Raw genomic sequence first — 25,145 nt, forward strand, 5'->3', positions numbered from 1 at the left:
AAACTTGTAATCTTGTTTTAAGAGAAAGTAAAAGAATAGCAGTTATAACCAATTCTTGTGTTCCTCTTCTTCCTTGTCCATTATTCATCCCTTGTTCTATACTTTGTTCTTGGCATTGAATTCACAACATATCACTTTAAAGTGATATTTTTGGAAGCTCGAGAGGCACCACTATTGTGTTTCTCAACATTAGATGGCCACGTTGCCTCATGCAAAATTTGTTTTTCTATGGCTTTTGAGATTTTTCATATTCTTACTCACCCAATGACATGATTATGTTTACCAGCGTGTTTTGGAAATCTCTTTGATCTTTCTCGATATTTTGACTTTTTGCACTCTTTTTTGCTTCAAACTTCAATAAATTATCCTAAGACTTTTATTTTTTGGTATTTAGGAAAACAATATGAACATGTTTATCTCTTTGACCTAAAAACAAATTAAGCACTCAGTATAGTAAAAAATCACCTTAAATTATACATAAACTAGCAAATAAACCCAGAAACATAAAGATAAATATTCCCTCTATTTCAAAATGAGTTTCGTTTTAGAGAAAAAAATTATTTCAAAATAAATGTCATTGTCACTTTTCAATGTAGAAATGATTGCTATTTTTCCATTTGTGTCATTTAATTATTACTCTGTAACTATTTTCAATACATTAATAAGGTTAATATAGTAAAAGTGCAATATTTTATGACACTATTATTACATTCCTTAATCTGTGTGCAAAAACCTTAAACGACACTCATTTTAAAACGGAGAGAGTAACAAATATTATATATCATCAGTACACATGCCCCCTTTTAGATATTTCATAAATCTCCAATTCTTGATAAAGGGTAATGCTTCTTGAGCACATAACCCCATCCTCCTTATGTATTCTTGTTAAAAAGCACATACACAACACAAGGCAATATGCTTGGTTGAATGAATTCCTTCTCCGATCATTCTTATAATTAAGATTTCAATTCAATCAATTCCTTTGAATGCATGTGATGTGGTTCCATCAAAATGGGACTTGCTTCAAGAATTAATTATTTTGAAACTCATTTTCCATCTCAAAATATCAAGAGAAAATTCTTCAATGTTGGTAAAAATGGGAATTCTATGACTAACAATAATTCCTTATTTTCTACATCTTCCCAAATGAGTACACGATTTCACTCCTTCTATCCTACCAAAATCAATAACAAACTTTGGCAAATTATAGCTCATAAATCAACTAATTCTACATTTGATCCTATCATAATTACACATCACCAATTCTTAACCTAGAAATCCTTATAAATCTTACCTTATTTTCATTCACTCGGCAACCACAAACAATTACACAGAAAATAATAGCAAAAATCTTCATCATTCCTTAAGCAATCTCCAACCATCCCTTAACCATTAACAAAGCTCTTATAATAAATCACTTAGAGCCTCACATTGAAGCTTTAAGGTGATTTCAGCTTAAACCCCCGTCATCCACCATCCTCATCAACCTTAGAGCACCCAAAGAAAATGGAAGAAAGAAGTCAGAAGAGGATGTATCCATAAGAAGAGAAGAAAGAAGTAGGAGTGGAGAGAAGAAATAAGAGATTAAAGCCTTATTAGAAGTTATTGCCACTGAATCTATGCGTTTGGATAACTTTCTTTTTCATTTTCTCCTTATACGTACTAGATGTGTAGTCCTTTTCCCTTTAGATTCTTGATGTAAACTTGCAATATTAACAAACATAATGAAATTTGGGGATTGGGGATTTTTGTTGGGACTAGGGTTTCCATGTGTACGTGTTTGTTTGTGTTTTCTTGCTTGATTTATATGTTAAATCTAGGTTTAGATGTGATTTCGTCTAGGTTTAAGTTAGATTTTTTGGACTCAGGTGGTTTTAGGGTCGGTTATAGGAGTACCGATCCCTTAGTCGGGTTGGGTTTGTGATGATTTCATGGTGAGATTTGGATTTAAGGGCCAAAGTTACATGGGGTTTGTGTTGAGAGTTTAAGATTTTGTGGATTCTAGTGAAATTCTGGAAACGAGATGAAGGTCGTTTTGTTTGATCTGTTCTGATGGCTTTTGGTTTATGTTTCAATGTTAGAAAGGAAGAGAGACGAGAGAGCTCTGAAAATGATGAGAGAAAAAGATTTGGAAAAGAGAAATTAGGGTTTTGATTTATATATTCAGGGTCTAGGGTTGGGTCGAGTCTGCTCAGGCCCGACCCTTTACCTCACCCACTTATTTTCTTTTTAGGTGCTTTGTTTTTTTTCCTGATTGGACTCTAGGGGTGCGCCTCTTTGGGTCTGGCCCCCTAATTTGCTAGTGCACCCCAATCATTTTTGATTTTGCTTTGGGCTTTTAGTTTTTTTTTGTTTTCTTTTTATTGTTTGCACTTTTTACCTTCTTTACTATTTTGCTAAATCAATTTATTTATATTTTTAATGATTATGTTTTAATTAATTAACCATTTTCAAATTAAAATAAAGATAAATAAAAATAATTTTTTTCTTTCAAATTAAATTCAAATTTTTAAATGATATCATTTCTCTCTGACAAATCATTTTCAAATAAATTTTGTTCTTTTTTACCAAACTCTTAAAAAAAGTCAAAAGACAAAAAAGTATTTCTTTTTAGAATTAGTTTATTTTCCAAATTTAAACATTTTTCAAAAATAAGAAATGGTGAATCATTCTCTCCAATTAATTTCAAAATTTAACTACTCTTGTTGTTTATGCATACTTGAATCCTTAATCATTTTATATTGTTAATGTTTATTCAGCTTACCTCTTTTATTGTTAATAAGATAGAGTAGACGCAAAATAAAATCAATTCTTCTTAATAAAGTTCCAAACTCTTGATCAACATCAAGTTGCTTTTCAAACTCGTTCAAATTAATTCTGATAAATGCAATCAAATACTTGATCAACATCAAACCTATTTTCAAATTCATTTAACACTCAAATTATTTTCAATTCAAAAATCAATCAAACACTTGACCAGTATCAAGCCATTTTCAAAAACATTTCAAAATCTTTTCGAATAAAAAAATGAATAGACAAGGAATGGGTGGATGTACATCCACACGCTCCTCGAATACCCAATTGGATGGCGTACACCATATTGGTCGAACACTCGTCTTCCGAATAAAACATTTTAATCAAACTTAGAGGAAAAATGAATGAGTGGATGTACATCTACATGCTCCTTGAATAAACGATTAGTTGGCGTACGCCACATAGAAGAATATTCTTCTTACACAAACAAGTTTCAAAATTCTAATTTTGGATGAAAAGAGGAATGGGTGGATGTACATTCACATGCTCCTCGAGTAAACGATTGGCTTGCGTACACCATATTAGGAAAATACTCATCATCCACCTAAAATCAATCTCAACTCATCAAACTATATTTTCTGCCTTAGTGCGATGTCACACCTTTTTCATAGACGAAAGATGTCTCGTCCATTCCAAGACAATGCAAACAACGCTTTGTTCCTACAACGTGTGAATAGTAACAGTTTCCGCTCAAATGTGACGAGAACATAAATATGTGAAAATCCATATTATGTTGTCCATTCTTGATGTGATGCAAATATCCACTTCTCCATGTTTTGGATAGTAATCAATGTTTTTCGTTCGAATGCGACCAAGTACCTTTCACTAAAATCAACCAACCAATAAACATTAGCTAACTAGAACTAAGTAGCATTGAGTTTTCCATCACACTTGGGAGTACGTTAGAGCGGAATTCAAAGTCTCGCCAGACACATTAGTAAAAAACCTAAGAATTTCCTTTTCTCTCCTTTTTGTAAATAACACACATTAAGTATAATATCGCAAGTAACATTACACTAATATTCTTTCGCAAAGCTAACTAAATGCGTCTTGTTAAGTACAATGGATGTGAGGGTGCTAATACCTTTCCATATGCTTGAAAATGGTTGAGCTTCTATAAACCCCATTGCTCTCTTATTTGCCCTATATGCTTGAAAATGGTTGAGCTTAACATTCCAACTTAGAAATGCCTCATAAGCTAGTCCACTTGGTTTGATATGTGGAGTGTGCCTAATCAATGGAATAAACTTCTTTGCTAGCCATTTAGTTTTAGCTTGTTTATTGCCAGCAGACCTAACACATTCATGATTTGGTTTCAAACTTGCCACTAGCCAATATTGACTTCCACTCCTTTTAGCAACTAACATATGAAATGGGCAATTTAATTGACATTTCACAACAACTCTAATTGCATCATTTTTCTTGAGCCATAAGTTAGTCCTTGTTTCCATATCATGATCCTTCACAGCATCTATGATGAGCTCTTTTGAGACAAACTGCATATCCAACTCAAACCTAACAGGATCACCATTATCATACACTTTGAAAGTAGGGAATTTCCTTTTGTGAAAAAATTCGTCATCACTTTCAACTGGAGTATGTAAATCATTTTCATCTTGGTCTGACTCTTCATATGCAGCAGCTTATGTTTCATTCAAATTACCACCTTCTAGATTATTGACATTCATGTGTCCAATCCCATTCTTCTCCTTCAACAGGTATATCAAAGTGAGTTTCACTTTCACTTCCAACTTTAGTTGGAACATAGTCCCAGTCTTCTTCACTATCAGAATTAGCTCCAAAATTCTTATAAACTTCTTCATCATTTCTTACTCCATTAGTACCTTCTACATTGACATCTTCCGTCTCATTTACAGCCTCCTCCATAACAACTTCTTACATTTCTTACCTTATTATTACCTTCATCATAATTGGCTCCATTAGTACCTTCTTTCTCAACATTACTAACACCATCATCATCCAAATGAACTTCATTATTGACATCACCATCCAAAGGAACATCATCATCTAAAGGAATATCATCATCCAAGGAATATCATTATTGACATCACAATTTAAAGGAACTTCATCATCCAAAGGAACTTCATTATTGACATCACCATCCAAAGGAACTTCATCATAATTGTCTCCATTAGTACCTTCTTCTCAGCATTACTAACATCCTCATCCAAAGGAACTTCATTAATGACATCACCATCCAAAGGGCCTTCATCACAAAACTCAACTACATCTGGTATACCACTTCATGTTCAACAAAGACATCCACTAAACTATTCCTTTTTGAATCTGCAACAAGCTGCAACAGTTCACCATCTATATTTAGAGGCTTAAGTCCACGCTGAAATGAGAGTTTTGGATGCTGGTACCACAAACACTTGAACTTCGTATACCCAACATTAAATACCAAACTTTCAATGTCCTTATAGTTCACAAAATCAACATCAACATTGAAATCCATCTCATACACTAAACTCTCCACATAACATTTGACAGGAAAACTTACAAATGTACCCTTATGGTTAATACATAGCTTCAACCTTTGTTCTTCACTTGGCACGTGCATATCAAGACAATAAAATAACCATCCAGAAAAAATACACAATAGAAATAGAAACCCTAATTTCTAATCGTCTACTTTATTCAACATAATAGACATGAAACCCTAATCGCAAAACATAAGCTTTGTTCAACACAATAGACGTGAATAGAAATATAAGTATAAACTCTAATCGCAATACATACTTGGATGTGTATTTCAGGCTCTGCTCTTCTCTTCCCTTGGATGTCATGCTCTTCTCTTCACTTCTTACAACATTTTGGCAAACGGGAGGAAAAACTTGTTATAAGGAGTGAAGAAACTTTGGTTCTGGGTATTGTGAAATGGTTTATGGTGAAATGGATTACGGTGAAATGGATTAAGGTATTAATGAAATGTAATATTGTTTAAATGTTATTGACTTAAATAAAAAATAATGAAAATATATTTTAAAATGTGATTTTACATGTAAGCAAGGCCACATATGCCTTTTTTTTTACACATCAGCGTTTAAAGCGTTTTTAAAGGGGGAGTGGAGGTAAGGACCGGTTTCGTTGATTTAAAAAGGGAATGACGGTTCCCATGAGTTGATTAAAACACGATGATCAAAAGTGTATTTAAGCCTATAATTTATTGTTTGGTTAATAAACACCCAAATATTAAATATAATTTTTTTTAATAATAAAATAAAATTGATTAATGAAATATACAACATTAATTAATGAAGCAATGAAGTTAGTTAATTAGCGCTATATTACAAATAACTTTTAATAATTTGCAAAGTTACTTATTTAAAACTAATTTAACCGCATGTCTCTATTTCACTTATTTAACAACCATGTTCCTTATTCCTTATGACGCCGAAAGATAGAAAACACATTCATCGCAGCGCATCACATCGATCAATCAAAAAGCTTAAACAAAATGCCGCCGCGTCGCTGCACGGTTTACGCCGATAGCGATTACGACGACGATGACGACGATAACCTCACGTCGAGGATTATACGGTGTCTCTCTTGCGACGAGAATTACGAGCCCGACGATGCCGGTACCTGCAAAGAATGCTACGAAGAAGCGAACGAAACCGAGGAGGAACTCAAACGTCAGATCCAAGACCTCAAATCCAAAGTCTCGTTCCTTACTCTCTCTTCTCCGCTTGATTCTCCTTCCACGACTGATCTCGTTCTTCTTCCGTCTGGTGATGCTTTCTCTCCTTCCATTCCTGCTCACAAGGCCGTTCTCGTCAGTACTCTCTTTTTCCACTTTATTTCATTTTATTTTTATAATAATTTTCAAATAAATTGAATTTGTGATGCTCTAGCGATGATAAAGTGTTGTTGTTGTTATAGTGTTGCTGATTGTGGAAACTAGATAGATAGGAACATAGTTTATGGATTTAGGGTTTTAAGATTTTATAATTTTTATTTTATTTTTCCTTTTTAGAATCTCATAGGTTAGGAATTTGAATATGTTTATTACAAGAATGGGAGTAATGTACATGGTTCTAAGCCCTGATCATCTGCTAAATTAATTTAAAATTGTGTATTGTTATAGAGATTAAAGATTATATACTGTTCAAGAAGTTAATGAAATATTGGGTGTAACAGATTACATATGAAATTTGGGCTATTTTGGATGTAGCTGAATGCTTTACTATAAAAAATCAATTTCTTTTACCATGACAACAACTCACCAATACTCTTTAATTTGATACATCATTTTAAATATGAAAAAGAGAAAGACTTTTTAGACATGTTATACTGAAAGGCTATTTTCTCTCTACTCAGTTTAAAGAAAACAGGATTTGGGGGAAGGAGACATGATTAGATTAGAAATGCAAATATTAGAGAGTGTGTTGGGCTAGCACCTATAGTAGAGAAGATGGTGGAAAATAGACTTAGGTGGTTTGGGCATGTAAAGAGAAGACCGGTAGATTCGGTGGTAAGGAGAGTAGATCAGATGGAGAGAAGTCAAACAACCAGAGGAAGAGGAAGACCTAGAGAAACTATAAGAGAATTTATTTAGAAAGATCTTGAGATTAACGATTTGGATAGAAGCATGATCCTGAATAGATCATTATAACGAAAGTTGATTCATTTAGCCAACCCACTTAGTGGGATAAGGTTTGGTTGTTGTTGTTGTTGTTATTGTTGTTGTTGTTATTTTGTACTATCGACTATATGGTGTCAATGTTTGAAGTTTAGATGACACTGCTCTATATAAAAACTGAAAAATGTATTTATGACAGGACATGTCATCTCCTTTATGATAACTTGATGAGTTGAATAATCATTTTAACTTGACTACCTAAGAGAACATCTAATTAAAGCCTTATAACATTAAAATAAATTAATGCAATAATTCATTTGGACTTTTAGTTTCTTAATCCAGGAAACTGGACAGGATAAAGTATGTCAAACTTAACATAACCACCACTTAATTGATTTTAAGAATATGTTTCATAATCCATAATCTGGTTTTATCTTAATTTTGTTTTCTTGATCTTCTATATGGAATCCTTGCCCATGGCCTTTGTTTGACTCTTTTGTTATATACATATAGGACCAACACTCTTGTACTCACGAGTTTTTTAGATATAAAATCATGAATTAGTATCCGGATATACAAATATTACACGAGTTTCTTTCTTGGACTCAATTTTGATATAAAATCTAAAATGTTTACTTTAATAATTTTTTTATTCCCAGATTCTTTTAATAGTTATTTGAAAAATTTATTGCACTATACTTTGTGTTTTGCTATCTGATGTTGAAATGATGCAGAATGAAGTAAACACAATGTTGAATTGAATCCTTTATTTGATTTATTGTTTAAGTGCTGTCATGTGTTATCTTGATATATTCATTTTTTAAGTTGTAAGGGTTTTTATAGTGAATCTAATGATGCGTGATGGTGATTAAATAGGTTAGTCGCTCTCCAGTCTTCAGAGCCATGCTTGAACACGATATGGATGAAAGCCGGAGTGGCACCATCAAGATTGCTGACGTATCATACGACGCCCTTCGTGCTTTCGTTAACTACTTATACACTGCTGAAGCATTCCTTGACAACCAAATGGCATGTAACCTTTTAGTTTTAGCCGAAAAATATCAGGTGAAGCATCTTAAAGCATACTGTGAGAAATATTTGATCTCCAAACTGAATTGGGAGAAAGCTGTTGTGAACTTTGCCTTTGCACATCAACACAATGCCAACCAATTGCAAGATGCAGCCTTGGCAGTGATCATGGAGAACATGGACAACCTCACTAAAAATGAAGATTATATAGAATTAGTGGACAGTAATCCTCGTCTTGTTGTGGAAATATATGAAGCATATCTTGGCAAACAGGTTAATACTGCAGCCACACACGCTATAGGAACACGCGATGTAGGAAAATAGTGTAGTCAGCTTTAAGCTGGGTAGAAACTTAAGTTTGGATTATATTGTTGATTGATGATTACTGTGTAGAGTTCAAAACGCATCTAGACTCGATGACTCTATTACTACTGTCCAAATACTACCTTACAGTGAGTGTCTTTGTGCATATTTCTCTAATCTTCAGTAGCAACTAACAGAATATAGAAAGACATGGGTGAACGCGCCCGACGGGCCCGGCCTGCGGGGAAACTCCGTTTTACCCGCAATTTTGCGGGGCAGGGCAAGGTTTTAGGTCCGCTCTCTTTAATGTGTCCGTCCGGCCCGACCCCGTTTTTTTGCGGGCTTTTGCGGGCATGAGCTTTTTCATACAATTTTACTATTTTTAAGCCTAAAAAGTTCAATGCTCACGGGCTTTTCCCGCCTTCACTTTTTCGCGGGACGGGACAAGAATTTAGACCCGCATTCTTAAATATGGCCGCCCCGCTCTGTCTATTTTTTGCGGGACGGGCCTAAACGGGACGGGCATATGCCCGTTTGCCACCCCTAGGTGGAGGTGTTCAATGGAATGTGACTTAACTAAATACAAATACTGTTGTTTTTAAATGGATAAGGCAGTAGTCTATTAGAGCCTTTCTACAAAGAGGTTTTTGAGATTTTATGGAGAAAAAATGAATCACTATGCATATTAGTTATGAGGATGGATAATGTTATTGTTAAAGAACACGTTTTAGAAATTCAAGAAATAGAGTTTCATTTTTTAATCAACTATTCCTAGCACAATACACAAAAGTAAGTTAAAATTTGACAATTTATCATTCCATCCCATGCATCTCTCACATACCATCGAGTTGACAAAAATGTCTTCCAGTTTTTGTAGATGCATCTCTGGAAGTATTTTTTTCTTTTTAATGTTGTTTTGTTCCGGAGATGCAAATACGGAAGCATTTGACTTTATAACTTGCGCCATACCTTTCCCTCCCTCATTCTTCAGATTTCAAACACTCAAACTCTCTCAACCCCAAATATCAAACTTCTAATTTCTTTCTCCCGAGTTCGGCCACATTGTCAACATCAAGTATCAACACATTCCATCAAGTTCAAAGCTCTATTTAATCGGTAAATTTTCGACTTTTTGAGTTATTTTAGAGTATTTGTAAAATCGAAATAGAATTTGATATTTAGGTGTAGAAATGATTGGATAGGTTTAGAAATATAATTTAGAGGTATTTTTTATGTTTAAAACGTATGATCAAGCCACAAAAATGGAGTTTTTTAGTGGCTGAAACAGTGGAGTTACGCCATTGTTGCATTTCAGAGCTTCAGTGTCTTCCGTAGATACATCTACGGAAGAGATGAACGTTAGGGTATTTCGTAGATGCATCTACGGAAGCACCATAGTTTTTGAAACTAAGGTACTCCCGTAGATGCATCTACGGAAGAGTAAATTTTTGTTTTTCTTTTCTTGTTTATTTATAAATACACAGTTTCTATATCGAGATTATTTGTATCACAATGCAGACATTATGGCCCATGGTCCAGATAGGGATATACATGGAAGGACTGCACAACATGCATCCGTGCGGCATGAACGGATGCGTGTAGTATCTCAGGTCACTAATGGAGCTGCCGTTGCAATAGATGTACCCGCTCCAGCCGGGCCTTCTCCATCTGATACACCCGCTCTAGTCGGGCCTTCTCTATGTGATAAATTCGCTCCAGTAGGACCTTCCCCATGCGTTACACCCGCTTCAGTCGGGCCTTTCCCATCTACTACTACACTATGAATGACTCAGGATGATGTTGATGCTGAGGGTTCCTCTTAGATGCCACCCCCCATAGACGTCGTCGGGGCACCTCTTCTATATTTGTGCCTGTGCCAGTGACAGATGTTGCAGGTTCCTCGGTGCCACCTCCAGAGCTGCACGAGGATGATCCGGTGCCGGAGCCTGTATGGTACCCGGAAGGTCCTGTAGACGCATCTCTGTTGACTGGGTATGCAGATCATGCAGCCAGGCGTATCTGGGAGGGAGATGTAAGTTTTCTTTGGTAATTACTTATTAATTTATTTTCTTTAGTTTCTGACCTTGCTTATTAATAACCATTTTTTTTTAATTTCAGAAGAGGGATCCCCAGAGGTTCTACAACCATGCCCAGAAGATTAGGGATATCGCGCAGCCTGACGAGCCGTGGTTCCAGGAGGTACTATCAGCTTCTGGCTGAGGAACCTCTGTCAGCTCGGCTACGAGACGATACATAACGGGATACTGGCGGCATTTGCAAAGAGATGACATCCAGAGACTTCCTCATTTCATCTACCTCATGGTGAGATTTCCACCACTCTTAATGATGTGGCATGCCTCGTGCATCTACCTATCAGGGGTACCCTCCTTTGTCACGATAGGATGACGAAGGAGGAAGCTCAGGAGATGTTGATTGCTGAGCTGGGGGATGATCCTGATGAGGCGCTTAATGAGGTGGAGAGGACCCGTGGGGCCCACGTCAAGTTTAGCTTCTTGTAGCGGAGGTATGACAAGGAGCTCCTTGCGGCACATCAGGATGTTGGTGACGAGGTGGAGGAGGATATACACAAAAAGCGGGTGTAGAGATGTTACTTCCTATATTTGATAAGCACTCAGCTCTTTGTGGACACGAGCTCATCGTACACAGACGTCGTTTACCTGACGTACTTATCGGATACAACACGTATCCATGAGTACAATTGAGGAGCGGCTGTACTGGCGTACAACTACTACAGACTCGAAGAGGGATGCCTGTGGAAGGCAAGGATAGTTGCAGGCAGCTCTGCCTTTTTGGTGGAAACAATCTTACACCCTTCTACTTATTATATATTTCTGATAGTACATTAAATAACCGTGTTTTTTTCCAGGGTTGGATACTACAGCTCTTCCCAGACATTATTGGTTGGGGAGAGGTGTCTGCCTACACTAAGCTCATGTCGCGTGCCAGTGCATTTAGCCCCCGGAGAGAGAACCAGGTGTCGGATCCTTACAGGCGCGCACTTGATTGCATGGCCGCCGAGGACATACGTTATGAGTGTTATGCTAAGCACCGTGAGACGGTTCCATTTGATGAGATATCACTATATTCTGGATGGTTGGCTGCCAGCTCGACCATTATTGTACATTATCTTTCGGAGCGCGTCATGCATCAGTTTCGTTACGCAAAGACGATACCTCGGGACCCTATTGTTTTTGCTCCTATCACCATGACTCTTCGGCAGTTAGATGAGGTCTTTGTAGACTGGGAGCATCACATGGTTCCCGAGGAGGCTCAGACGGCGATAGTAGAGCACGATTGGAGTTGTGCCGAGGGATACATTACATGGTACTATAGAGTGTCACACCGTACATGCTTTCCGCTGCAGATGGAGATCTGCCCCAGACCATCCCACGAGGAGATTCTGCGGATGCATCAGTTGAGTTGGATCACACTCAGGATGTTCTTCCTTTGTATCGTGAGATAGCTGACACGGGTCGGGGAGCCATTACAGATGGTTTATTCTCTGAGGGGTTTGAGCAGAGGCGTGTGCTGAATGTTAAGATTAGGCTGACAGAAGAGTCATTTCTGTATCGTATACATCGTTCCAGGACTGGTGGGACACTTGACGCTAGATGTAGAGTCAGCAGAGGGCTTGGTGGACGCAGAGGCGGAGGCGGGGCTAGAGGCAGAGGAGAAGCGCAGGATGATGTCCGACATACACAGTAGTGATTTTGATGATGTATTTCTATTTCATTTTTGTATGTTATTTTGATGATGTATTCGACATTATGACCGACATTATTTATACGATGTATTTTTATTGGTCTACCTACTTTTGTCTTTAAAATGCATTACTTTAATTTTAAATTTTTGTAATAAAAATTGAGTTTTGGAGTGAAACGAACATGATTTAAAAAAATAGCAGACTGTTTCGTAGGTTCATCTACGGAACACTCTGTTTTCACCACGTTCCGTAGATGCATCTACGGAAGTATTGCTGAACTGAAAATAAGGTGAATTTAACTATGCTATACTATGTTTTAAACGCTTCCGTAGATGCATCTATTGAAGAAAATAATATTTTTTTTTATAAAATAAGGGTGTTTCCGGATGTGCATCTACGAAAGCAGATGGCAAAATTGAAATTTTGCGTGGTGGCTAAGGAATCCATGGGGTGGATTGAAAAATTGTCTAAAATTTTACAAAAATAAAAAACTTCTATAAAACTAAAGGCTGTTCGAAGTGATTTTAAGGTTATTTTATATTTTGAAAATTCTTAAAACAACAAAACCAAATTTTATTTTACTTAATGGATCAGCAATATGGATCAAATTCATTTATAATATTCTATCTAATGCCAAAAAAAAAAATTGAAATCTTTTTTAATAGTCTTTTTTAATTTTGTTAGGTCTTTATTTATTTCTATTTTTAGACTCTTTATCTACTCACTTTACAGTAGAATATACGAGTCTTCAATCTCTTATTTAGTTTTTTCGTCGATTTTAAAAGTAGGACTATATCATTTACAAAAAGCATACATCTTAGTGCTAGCTCTTGGATGTGTTATGTGAGTACATCCAAAATTAAAATAAAAAGATAGAAAATTAGGGTTGAACTTTGGTGCAATCCTATTGTAATGCAGAAAATCATTCATCTTAGAGTGTCTGCACAGTAGTTGATACCTCTCCATATTTATTTTGGATAACTTAAATATAAATAACCCTAACTTTTTTATAAGACTTTGCACAATATCTCTCTAGGCATTCTATCTTACGCCTTCTCTAACTCAATAAAAATTAAGTATAAGTTTTATTGATCTACCCAATACTGCTCCATCACACGTCATAGTAGATAGATTGCTTTCATGGTCGATCTTCCAAGTATAAAGCCACATTGATTCTATGTAACTTTAGTCTATTTTCTTAGTCTACATTAATCACTTTTTATCATAACATCATGATATGACTCATAAGTTTAACTCTCCCATATAATTTGCATAATTTTGTACATCCCATTGTTCTTAGAGATTGAAATTAAAGTGTTTCTTCTCTATTCATCTGATATTTGCTTTGACATAATAATTTTATCAAAGAGTTTGATTAGTCACTAAATACCTCAATCTTTAAGAGTTTTCCACACTTCAATAGGTATGTTGTCTGCCTCAATTGTCTTACTATTACTCATCTTGATAATTGATATCCACCGAATACTCTTAATTGATATCAATATCTTTAAATCAATGTTGAATCTTAACGATGTTATATTTAATAGAGTAAGAGATCGTCTAAATAATGTCGTTGAGTCAGAGATGAGATATGATGAGCAACAAACATTCATATTAAAAGCTGAGTAGAAGAACATATTACTGACCAATGGTTATACATGATAATAAACGATGACAAAACCTACTCCTAGCAAGTTTTTTCACTATTAACACCGAAATCACAATTTATTTTCTATCATTTAATTTTATGCAACCATACAATTATAAACAACCTTTACTTAGAATCATAAAAACTGTTGAACCACATGATACTATTGCACTTGCTATATATATGCAATAAAATCACTTGATGTTTTGAGTAATTTATTTCTTTAATTGTAGATATTTTTCTTTAGATGTTTGTTCTTAAAAGTTATTTCTCTTTCCTTTGTTTCTTAAGAGAGTTTTGTTCAACGTTTTAAGGTGCTGAATCTCAATAAAATCAATGATTTAACTGATGCATTAGCTGAATGTTAGAATAAGAGTCATTGTGGTCCCTTTACTATAAAGAAGGGTCATGACAGACAACCTTGTACTCATATCAAGAATTGTCACGCATTACTTGTGCTAGTGTGTCACACACTACTTATATCTTTGTATCTTATGTATTATTGATATATGTTTTTTAAATTTGAATTCATTGCGTTTTGAGGAAAATCATCAAATATGTTCTTTAAAGAATAATCATCTAAATATTTATTGCTTGGTCACTAGAAGATAAGCTCATCACATGATAACAACTTGATTTTTTAAGTAAAGTATCAAAGGATTAACTTTGTAGTGTTAAACTAACCACAAGAATATGGTAATAGTTTGAGTAGTTCATAACAAGCATCTTTCTTCTACTTCGTTGTCATTCAAAGGTAATATATATATATATATATATATATATATATATATATATATATATATATATATATATATATATATATATATATATATATATATATATATATATATGATGTGATGTAAATTGTAATGTATATTTATGTACAGCAATTCATCAAAAATTAAATTATTATTGATATGCTCACGAGTCACTACACCTAATTAGCCAAATTAATTTGATGTTAACATCAACAATTTTTTAGTCAAAAAATTTAAAATCTGACAAGTAGCTCAAGAAAAATATACAAATATATATAATTATTTATAGACAGCGCATGGAATATCTACATGTTCTATGAACAGAATGACGTCGAAATTTGTCAAATAAATAATTTCATTAATGAAATTTCTTAAAAATTTGGTGTTATTTTTTTACACAGTCTGTCAATCACATTTCATTAAAATTTTAAAAATATGATTTTTATTATATTAACTATAAAACTATGTCTATGAAAACTTGTGATAATGGAATATAATAATTTTTTATATTAATAGTAATGACAATTAAATTTAACAAAAGGTTAACAAAAATTAATCAAGTACTTTCACATATCCTCCACGTATATATAACACACCGTCCAAAAAAAATAAAAAAATGGATCTAATGTTTGCTCAAATATAATACTTATAGACAAATATTAGTTCTATCGTCCAAAACGACTTGACCTACAAAATTTAATTTTAATTGGCTAATCATGCAAAAAAATGCGTAATTTTTTTTATTATTGAGGCTTAGTATCTCAGGTTTGAGTCATTCTTTTATCTTTCAAATATTTGTATTATCGGTTAAACATAAACTATAAGATGCTACGACATAAACAATAATTATTGCGCGTGAACGACGTTATCATTGTATTGTCAAAGAGAAAAAGTAATCATTATGAACCAAACCCAATGATGACGTCGTTCACACACAATAATTAATGATAATATTGATTTTCTTAAATAATTAAGCGATAAATATGTCTAATAATTGAGTATTCTTTTCTAAATAGCTTAGAGTCCTCCGTATGTCACAATATATTCCTCTTATAAAGAATGCTATGCTTACAATTTATTTGACATTTACACCATATGGATAACACTTTATTTATTATTTTTATGGAAAATTGAAATTTGTGCCAACATAAAACCAAATTTAAAAGTTATGGTGTTGATTTACGGTGTACCAATTTTTGATTAAATATAACATTTTACTCCTCTTATTCACAAGATGAGGTTTTTTTTCCGATGAGAGAAAAGTGCTTTGGCTAGCTCCCTTTAACTAGGTAAAACTTCATACATTTACCATGTAATTGTTTGGCAGTCTATCTAAATATCGACCCTATGTAAGGAAAACAAGTTTGTCCACATAGAGGGTACAATCTCCCCTAAGAGTCCAATTCTAAGAAGAGCTATATTACGTGTGTGTTTAGTTCTGTGATAAAAAAATTGATTTTGAAGGAATTGATTTTAGTTAAAATTGAATTTAATAAAGTGATTTATGTTTGAATATATTCACAACAAAAGTGATTTGTATGATCACTTGATGCCCACAACTACGATCGGGAGGGAACTGGAACCACTTGATGTCAGAACTGACCCCCGAACTGGACTAAACCGGTGGTTATAAACCAGATTTGTATGAAAAATATTATTTGAATATTTTTATCATAATTGTTTTTGGATGTGTAAATGACGAAAATGGCACAAAAAAGATGATGAGAATTATTGATGTTGTTCAATTTACAGGCAAAAAAATAAAATTGATGGAAAGGGAAAATTAATTTCTATCATTGATTTCAAGAAGTTAGAAATTATAACTTCATAAAAAAAACAATTTTGAACAAGAAAAAGCACAATGGCAACAGAGAATAATACCAAACATGCTGGAATTGATTTTGAAGGACCAGAATTAATTTTGGGGTAACCAAACATAGACCCAACTAACCAATATAGTGTATCTCTTGGTTACCAAGCTAAATATTATGAATGAGATGCCCCTAATCAACAAGAAATACAATTTAGATATTTTTCAAGTCCCTTCGTCCTGATTTTGCCTTTCTAAGGTAATATCCTTGTAAGAAAAGAAACAACTAGGATTGACTTGGGAGGATATAGAATAATTATTAGGGATGAAGAGCCTTTAACTCTAAATAGGAGGCCTAATTCCAACGAAATTCATAGTGGTGAATCAAAGACACATATTATTTCAAACAAACATGCAACAACATGCCCTTGTCAGCGACGAAGAAACAATAGAGATTCAAGTTAGGCATGATTATTCAAATAATCCTAATATTCATCTATCTTTCTTTCCCTTTTAATATATTTTCTCTTGTCTCCTTTTGTAGAGATCTAAGCTTTCTCAACAAACCTCCCAAGCTAGGATTCACGTTTTGGATTTTCAATCTCATGAGGATACCCTAGAATTTGTTGTGAAAGTAAATCATTTTATTGACCAAGTTTCAAATCATATCTTTCTTTAGCTAGCCAACGATTATATCTTAGATAGATGAGGCCACACTTGAAAATCAACTAAGTTTGTTATAATGGATTTTCAGTTGGGAAGTTTCTTGGTGTGTAAGTCATTTATAAGTTCCTTTGGCCTTTGAAATAAAATTAGAAGTTAGAATTCATAGTTTCATGTCCTAACACGTGGTATCATATTAGTTATATTGGAAGTCCTTGATAATTCAAATGCATTATAGAAGTTTTTGGGATCGTTTCGTTGAAAACAACTTATTTAGAAAGTACTTTTGGAAGTCTGAAAAAACAAACTGTCGAAGTGGAAATCGATTATCCAGTTTGGGGAAATCGATTTCCCGACGCTTGTTCAAATTTCTGTTTGATTTTCAGTTGGGGAAATCGATAACCCCTTTTGGGAAATCGATTTCCATCGTGATTATTATGTTTTTTTAGCTGTTTTATGGGCCTACTTGGTTCCAACTTGTATTAAATGTATCCTATAAATACTTCCTCATGTAACATGTTTCAAACTAATGTCATTTGTGAATATTCTCCTCAATTACTCTCTCTCACTCAATATCTCATTTAACTCCATCTTCTTTAATTCTCAATTTTTCTCCATAGTTTCACATACAAGCTTTGTGCTTGTTCCAACATTTGGCATCAAGAACCTTGGTTCTGATTCCTAATCCGCTGCAAAGATGACTACCGTCTCCAATGATCGTGTTCCAACCAATCTTCCAACCCTTGATTCAAAGAACTATGATAAATGGTGCAAACAAATGAAGATGTTATTTGGCTATCAAGATGTTCTTGAAGTGGTCAATAATGGAGTTACACCACTTGGGGAAGAAGCTATTGATGCACAGAAGGCTACACACAATGAAGAAAATAAGAAAGATTATAATGCACTCTTCTTGATTCATTATTATGTTGATGGTGATAGCTTTGAAAAAGTTGGCGATTGCGATTCGGCGAAGCAAGCTTGGGAGATCTTGAAGAAAGCTTATGAAGGGGTTGATAAAGGCAAAGGTGGTGAGGTTACAAACTCACAAATGTCAGTTCGAATTGGTTCAAATGAAAGAGAAGGAGACTATTAAGGAATATGTAACGCGCATTACGCGTTTAGTGAATCAAATCAAATCTTTCAGAGAAACCAATGTGGAGCAGAATGTTGTGTCAAAGAACTTGCGTTCTTTAACGTCAAGATTTGGCAACATTGTAGTTACAATTGAAGAATCGAAGGAATTTTCATCATTGAGCAAGGAGGAGCTTCAAAGCTCGCTTGAGGCTCATGAACAAAGGATGGATGAATGAGGAAACGATAAAGCCAAAGCAGAAGTTGCGTTGCAAGCACGGTTCAATGAGAAGAGTAAAAGATCGAAAGGAAAATGAACTTCGAGAGGGAAGTCAAATTTCCATAATTTTGGTGGAAAAGATTCACAAAATTCAAAGGTTTCAATTGGGAAAAAGGTGAGAAGCTCCAAATCAAGGCAACAACACTAAGAGAAGTGACAAGAGTATTGTGAAATGTTACAATTGCCATATAAATGGTCATTTCACAAGAGATTGTAACATAAAACAAAGGAAAAATCAAAGCAATGAGGCTAAGGTTGCTCGACAAGAAGTGAATGACGATAACATGTTTCATAACATGTTACTTGTAATGACCACAGAGTGGAAGTAATGAGCTGCTGGACAACAGCAGTAGCAGCTGCAAGTTGCAGAGCAGCAGCTCCAACAGTGTGAAAAACGCTGCAGAAATGCGTCCGGAGCAAAACGTTATGGTAATGGTTCGAGATGGAGCCCAAGACAATGATGAGTGGTACTTGAATTCTTGTTGTTCAACATATATGACAAGTAGAAAGGATTGGCTTGTCAAAATCAATCAAGCCACAAAGAATAAAGTGAAATTCACGGATGATACTACTTTAGCGGCCGACGGGGTCGATGATGTTTTTATCATCCGAAGGGATTGTGGTCATTCCTAGATCAAAGATGTGTTGAAATTCCTAGAATCAAATGTAATCTCTTGAGTATTTTCCAATTACTTGAGAAGGATGCATGTCATAGGACCAAACATCATCTTGAGGTGGTGTATTCTGATGTTTGTGGTCCAATGCAAGTCAAATCATATGGTGGAAATATGTACTTTGTAACATTTATCGATGATTTTAATAGGAAGCCATAAACATACCTAATCAAGAGGAAGGATGAGGCATTTGATGTGTTCAAGAAGTTTGAGTCCATGGTTGAGCGACAAAGCGGTCAAAGTTCAAAATTCCTCAAACGGATGGTGAAGGTGAATATACCTCGAATGAGTTAGGGAATTATTGTGATGAGGAGGTTATAGTGCGTGAGGTTGTGCCACCTTATATGCCTCAACAAAATGGTGTTTTCGAGAGCAAAAATCCTTTGATAATGAACATGGTTTGTAGCATGTTGAAGGGGAAAAGATTGCATAAGGAGTTGTGTGGTGAAGTCGTCTCTACAACCACCTATTTGTTGAATAGGTGCCCTACAAAGAAGCTGGACAAAGTGACTCCATAAGAGGTATGGCCCAGATGTAAACCAAGTTTCGACACATTTTGGGTCAACTTCAAAAGAAATTGGATGACAAAGGAGAGTTGATGTTGCTTGTTGGTTACCATCCTACTGGATGTTACAAGTTGTTTGATGTGAAGAGCAAGAAGATTGTAATCCGTCAAGATGTGGTAATGGATGAGGTAATGCTGTTTGACAGAAGAAAAAAGTCCATGACAAGTGTGGAAATCAGTTTCCTGAATGATGGTAATCAATTTCTGTCGCGATTTTTGCATAATGTGACTACTGGAACTGTTTTTGTAAAAGAGGAAACTGATTCCCCCTACCCGAAATCAATTTCTGCAGGTTATGAACAACAGTCGGTCGAAGTCGAAAATGGTGAATCCAGTAGACGACCATTTAGGCAAAGAGGCACGCCTCAGAGGCTTCAAGATTGTGAAGTATTAATGGATAATAAGATTAACAATGATGGTGATCTCATTCACTTTGCGGTTATGGCCAAATCTGAGCCCGTTAGCACGGAGGAGGCATTAAGCGATCCAAAGTGGTTGTGTGCGATGAAAGAGGAACTAGAATCGATCGAGAATAACATTACTTGGGAGCTGGTTGACTTACCAGAAAGAAGGAAGCCAATCAGTGTAAAATGGGTCTATAAAATGAAGGCAAATCCAAAAGGCGTAATTGTCAAGCATAAGGCTCGACTTGTTGCGAATGGATTTTTGCAAAGAGAAGGTATAGACTTTGATGATGTGTTTATACCTGTTTCTAGGCTAGAAACCATAAGGGTATTTGTTTATTGGCATTTTGATTTGCATCAATTTGTTGATGTATCAAATGAATGTGAAATCCGCGTTTTTGAATGGTTCACTTGAGGAGGAAGTTTATGTAGAGAAATCCACTGGTTTTGTTGTGATAAATCAATAGGAAAGGGTCTAAAAATTGAAGAAAGCGCTTTATGATTTGAAACAAGATCCAATAGCTTGGAACAAATGCATATATGGTTTCCTAGTCGATGTTGGCTTCAAGAAATGTGTTTCGGAGCATGGTGACAATGTGAAGACGAATGCGAGCAAAGATGTGATAATACTTTGCTTATATGTGAATGATTTGTTGATCACGGACAACAATGAGTTGAGCATTCCTAAGTTCAAAAGTGATCTTATGGATGAATTTGAAATGAGTGACCTTGGTATCATGACTTACTTTATTGGCATAGAGTTTGACAAGTCAAAATTTGGATTGCTCATGCACCAAAGAAAGTATGCACTTGAGATATTGAAGAGGTGTGATATAAAGCATTGCAATGCTTCCAATACACCAGATGAAGCAAGGCTGCAGCTGTCCAAAAGTGATGAGGAGCAGAATATGGATCGAACGTAATATAGGAGATTGATTGGATCGTTACGTTACTTGTGTAATACGCGGCCAGATTTGGCATTTAGTGTCGGTATCGGGAGTAAATTCATGGAGAGATCAAAGGTGTCTCACTTGGTAGCAGTTAAGAGGGTCCTACGATACGTCAAAGATACTCTTGAATGAAAAATTCTCTTTCCCGAAGCTGATGCAGACAAAAAGTGTGAATTGCTCGGTTACACGGATTCCAATTGGTACAGAGATAAGGACGATCGAAATTTTACGGCTGGTTATGTCTTTATGTTTGGAGGAGCTCCAATCTCTTGGTGTTTTTGAAAAGGAACCTATGGTGGTACTATCTTCTTGTGAGGCCGAATATATCGCAGCGTCCTTGTGTGCGTGTTAGGCTCTGTGGCATGTGAATCTGCTAAAAGAGCTGGGCCGCAAGGTTTTCTCTTTCCCGAAGCTGATGCAGACAAAAAGTGTGAATTGCTCGGTTACACGGATTCCAATTGGTACAGAGATAAGGACGATCGAAATTTTACGGCTGGTTATGTCTTTATGTTTGGAGGAGCTCCAATCTCTTGGTGTTTTTGAAAAGGAACCTATGGTGGTACTATCTTCTTGTGAGGCCGAATATATCGCGGCGTCCTTGTGTGCGTGTTAGGCTCTGAGGCTTGTGAATATGCTAAAAGAGTTGGGCCGCAAGGTTGAAGAAGCTGTCACACTTTTGATTGATAGCGTTTCAGCCATTAATCTTGCTAAGAATCCTATAGCACATGGGAGGAGAAAGCATATTAAGATGATGTTTTATTACTTGAGGGATCTGGTGTGTGCAGGTCAGCTGAGATTAGGATACTGTCGAAGCGAAGAACAAGTTGCGGATTTGTTAACGAAAGGTGTAACAAATGTGGTGTTCAAGAAGCTAGTGACAAGTTTGGGTATGAAGAACTTGGATCATTTAAATTAAGGTGGTGTATTGGAAGTCTTTGATATTTGATAATTCAAATGTATTATTGAAGCTTCTGGGATCGTGTCGTTGAAAGCAACTTATTTAAAAATAATTTTTGGAAGTCTTGAAAAACAAACTGTCGAAGTGGAAATCGATTATCCAGTTGGAGGAAATCGATTTCCTGAAGCTTGTTTAGTTTTCTGTCTGATTTTTAATTGGGGAAATCGATTACCCCTTTTGAAAAATTGATTTCCATCGTGATTTATGTGTGTTTTAGCTGTTTTATATGTCTGTTTGGTTCCAACTTGTATTAGTTGTATCCTATAAATACTCCCTCATGTAACATGTTTGAAACTAATGCCATTTGTGAATATTCTCCTCAATTACTCTCTCACTAAATATCTCAATTAACTTCATCTTCTTCAATTCTTTATTTTTCTCCATTGATTCACCTACGAATTTATACTTGTTCCAACAAGTTATGCATTCAGAAAGATTGGAGTGACTCATTGGTCATCTTTGAGTGCACAATTGGGGGTGAGAAACACGGGTGTTGCGGTACTGAGGCGCATAGTGAATTCTCGCAATTTCTTGAAGGTGATTGTTATCATCTCCAATGGCGGAAACCAATCATGGCCAACCATCTAATCCGAAATTGAATGGACACTATGATCATTAGGTCATGCTTATGAAAAATATTTTACAATCTAAAAATTGGACCACTATGGAGCAAGGTGCATGTTCTTATTTTTCCGGCTACACTAACACAAGAACAGAAGAAGCTGGTTGAAGAAAGTTAGCAGAAAAATTTCAAGACATGAAATATTATTTTCTTATATAAATTAGACATGCAAGTAATTTTGAGATGCAAAACGGAATTAATAGCTAAAATTTATTTAGTTGGTATTTAAAGTAAATTCCGTCACGAAAATTGAATATTATTTATTTTTTTGATCAATTTTGAATTTTATTTTTTTAATTTAACAATTAGTAAATCCTTGACTTTCATATGCATTGAATATTGATTGTCAAAAACGTACAACATCTACTTGCATATAGTACTTTCACAATAATGATGACCCAAATCAATAAAATTAATTAACACTAATAAAAAATTCACAACCAAAAAAAATTAAAAAACTTGATTAATTAAGGGTTAATAATAGTTTACCCCCTGTAATATGAGCGTGTTTTGGTTTACCCCAAAGGTGGGTTTTGGCAACAGTTTTTTTGAAAAAACCGTTGCCAAAAGATAAGGAGGGGGCAAAAACAAAATTCGCCAACATTACAAGGGTGTGGATTACTATTAACCCATTAATTAATCATGCAGTTGTAATCAACATCATGTTCTTGAATTCCTGAAAATCAAGCCTACCATCCAAATTAGTATCATAAAACTGAATCATGCTTCTACAATCTTTGCCACTTGTTTCATCCAAGAATCCAAGTTTCTTCAACACACACTCAAGTTCTTGGCTTGTGATGAATCCATCACCATCCAAATCAAACACTTTGAAAGTTGTTGCAAGATCCTTCTCCAACAACTCATCATCATCGTCATCATCATTGTTCGGTTTCGATATCGAGTTGTAAAAGAACAAGAATTCATTGAAGTCTAAGCTCTTCTTTTGTACCAGAGATTCAAGTTCATGTAAGGTGAATTGAGAATTGTTGTTTCCTATTTTTTGCAGCAAAGAGTTCATTTCTTCAAGGCTCAGAAAACCGTCGTTATTTGTGTCTAGCTTCTCAAAAATACGATGCAAGTCTGTGGTAGATAGAAGAGACATATTCCCAAACAACATGTAGTAAAAGTGTATGTTATGAATTTATGATACAAGTGTTTTAGAGTTTGGTCCCTATTGTTACAATTTGTCATCCAAGCACAAGAAGATTATATATATAGACACACTTGCAAATTGCAATGACTTTGTTAGACTTTTTTAATTTCTGACTTTTTTTTATTATTAAAAAGGAAGCATATAAGTAATTTCATATTTAATATTCCTCTTGTCACGTCACATGACGTGTTTTACTTTTTAAATTTATGAAATAATTAATGTATCAAATTTATATATAGATTAAATATATATTATATATATGGAATGTGAAACCAACAAAGTGATTATCAAACTTCAATTAAAGTTAGAATTGAATTGTGATATTTTACATAGATTAATATTCTAATTGTGTTAAATATTTTTAAAAAGTAAAATTTTATTGATTTTTTAACTTGTTAGTCTATTTAAACATGTATCACATAACTTAAGTTTATGATAAATTATTGATTAGACTTGATCTTTGAAATTTTTACAAATCAAACTTAAGTTTCGCGAAATTCATTTTGATCTATCTTATTTTCACCCCTATTTTTCATAATTAGACGATTAATACAAGAAATTATGTAATATGTAATATGAAATTTTTATTTTTATTTTTATAAAATCTCATGCAAATTTTACCATTATTATAAAAAGTGTTTTAGCTATATCTTTGTAAAATATGTACTTTTTTTTTTATAAGCGAAATTGGATTAAGAAGCACTAGGGGTGCTTAACCCAAAGAAACAACATACAAATAATAGAAAAGAGATACCGGCCTAACCCACCACTTTACACAAAGAAAGCTCTCGGGTCTCGGAACCAATCCTCCCTCGAGCCAATACATAAGTTCCTAAAATAAACTCCCATCCAATCCCAAGATAAAGATTTCAAAAAAAATAAACCATCAAAAGAGTCTAAAACTAGGCCATTGAAGATAACATCATTCCTACATTTCCACATAATCCAACAAAAAAGTAAACCGAAAAACCAACTAAATTCTACACCATACTCTTCTTCAAAGTGATGATCCAACCAACACAAGCGGGCTAAAAGCGAATCGGCCAAAGAATCATCATGCAAATTTAACTAATGAAGCAATTTATTCCACAAAAAATTTGAAATATA

At 34.7% G+C, this 25,145-nt stretch overlaps 2 protein-coding genes and 1 long non-coding RNA gene across 3 annotated transcripts; 2 read left to right on the forward strand and 1 right to left on the reverse strand.

The window, feature by feature from the left end:
* Positions 1-6,210: 6,210 nt before the first annotated feature.
* LOC131661384 (BTB/POZ domain-containing protein At4g08455-like) lies at positions 6,211-8,918 on the forward strand. The gene is made up of 2 exons (XM_058930911.1): positions 6,211-6,613; positions 8,297-8,918. Exons 1-2 carry the CDS (start codon positions 6,296-6,298, stop codon positions 8,771-8,773), a joined length of 795 nt encoding a protein of 264 aa, XP_058786894.1. The 5' UTR covers positions 6,211-6,295; the 3' UTR covers positions 8,774-8,918.
* Positions 8,919-15,515: 6,597 nt separating this feature from the next.
* LOC131655697 (uncharacterized) lies at positions 15,516-17,910 on the forward strand. Its single transcript, XR_009299853.1, has 2 exons — positions 15,516-15,647; positions 17,237-17,910. It is a non-coding gene; the product is annotated as an uncharacterized LOC131655697 (long non-coding RNA).
* A 5,366-nt stretch (positions 17,911-23,276) lies between these two features.
* LOC131655698 (probable calcium-binding protein CML44) lies at positions 23,277-24,079 on the reverse strand. Its single transcript, XM_058925522.1, has one exon. The coding sequence runs from the start codon at positions 24,000-24,002 to the stop codon at positions 23,523-23,525; it is 480 nt and encodes a 159-aa protein (XP_058781505.1). The 5' UTR covers positions 24,003-24,079; the 3' UTR covers positions 23,277-23,522.
* Between the last annotated feature and the right edge of the window lie 1,066 nt (positions 24,080-25,145).

This window comes from Vicia villosa, linkage group LG3, assembly GCF_029867415.1.
Source record: "Vicia villosa cultivar HV-30 ecotype Madison, WI linkage group LG3, Vvil1.0, whole genome shotgun sequence".
Classification (NCBI taxonomy): domain Eukaryota; kingdom Viridiplantae; phylum Streptophyta; class Magnoliopsida; order Fabales; family Fabaceae; genus Vicia; species Vicia villosa.

Excerpts from the sequence above, each read along its gene's own strand:
- LOC131655698 (XM_058925522.1), bottom strand. The coding sequence starts at position 24,002 with ATGTTGTTTGGGAATATGTCTCTTCTATCTACCACAGACTTGCATCGT.
- LOC131661384 (XM_058930911.1), top strand. The coding sequence starts at position 6,296 with ATGCCGCCGCGTCGCTGCACGGTTTACGCCGATAGCGATTACGACGAC. Across the intron at positions 6,614-8,296 it reads CTGCTCACAAGGCCGTTCTC|GTTAGTCGCTCTCCAGTCTT; the intron begins GTCAGTACTCTC and ends GTGATTAAATAG.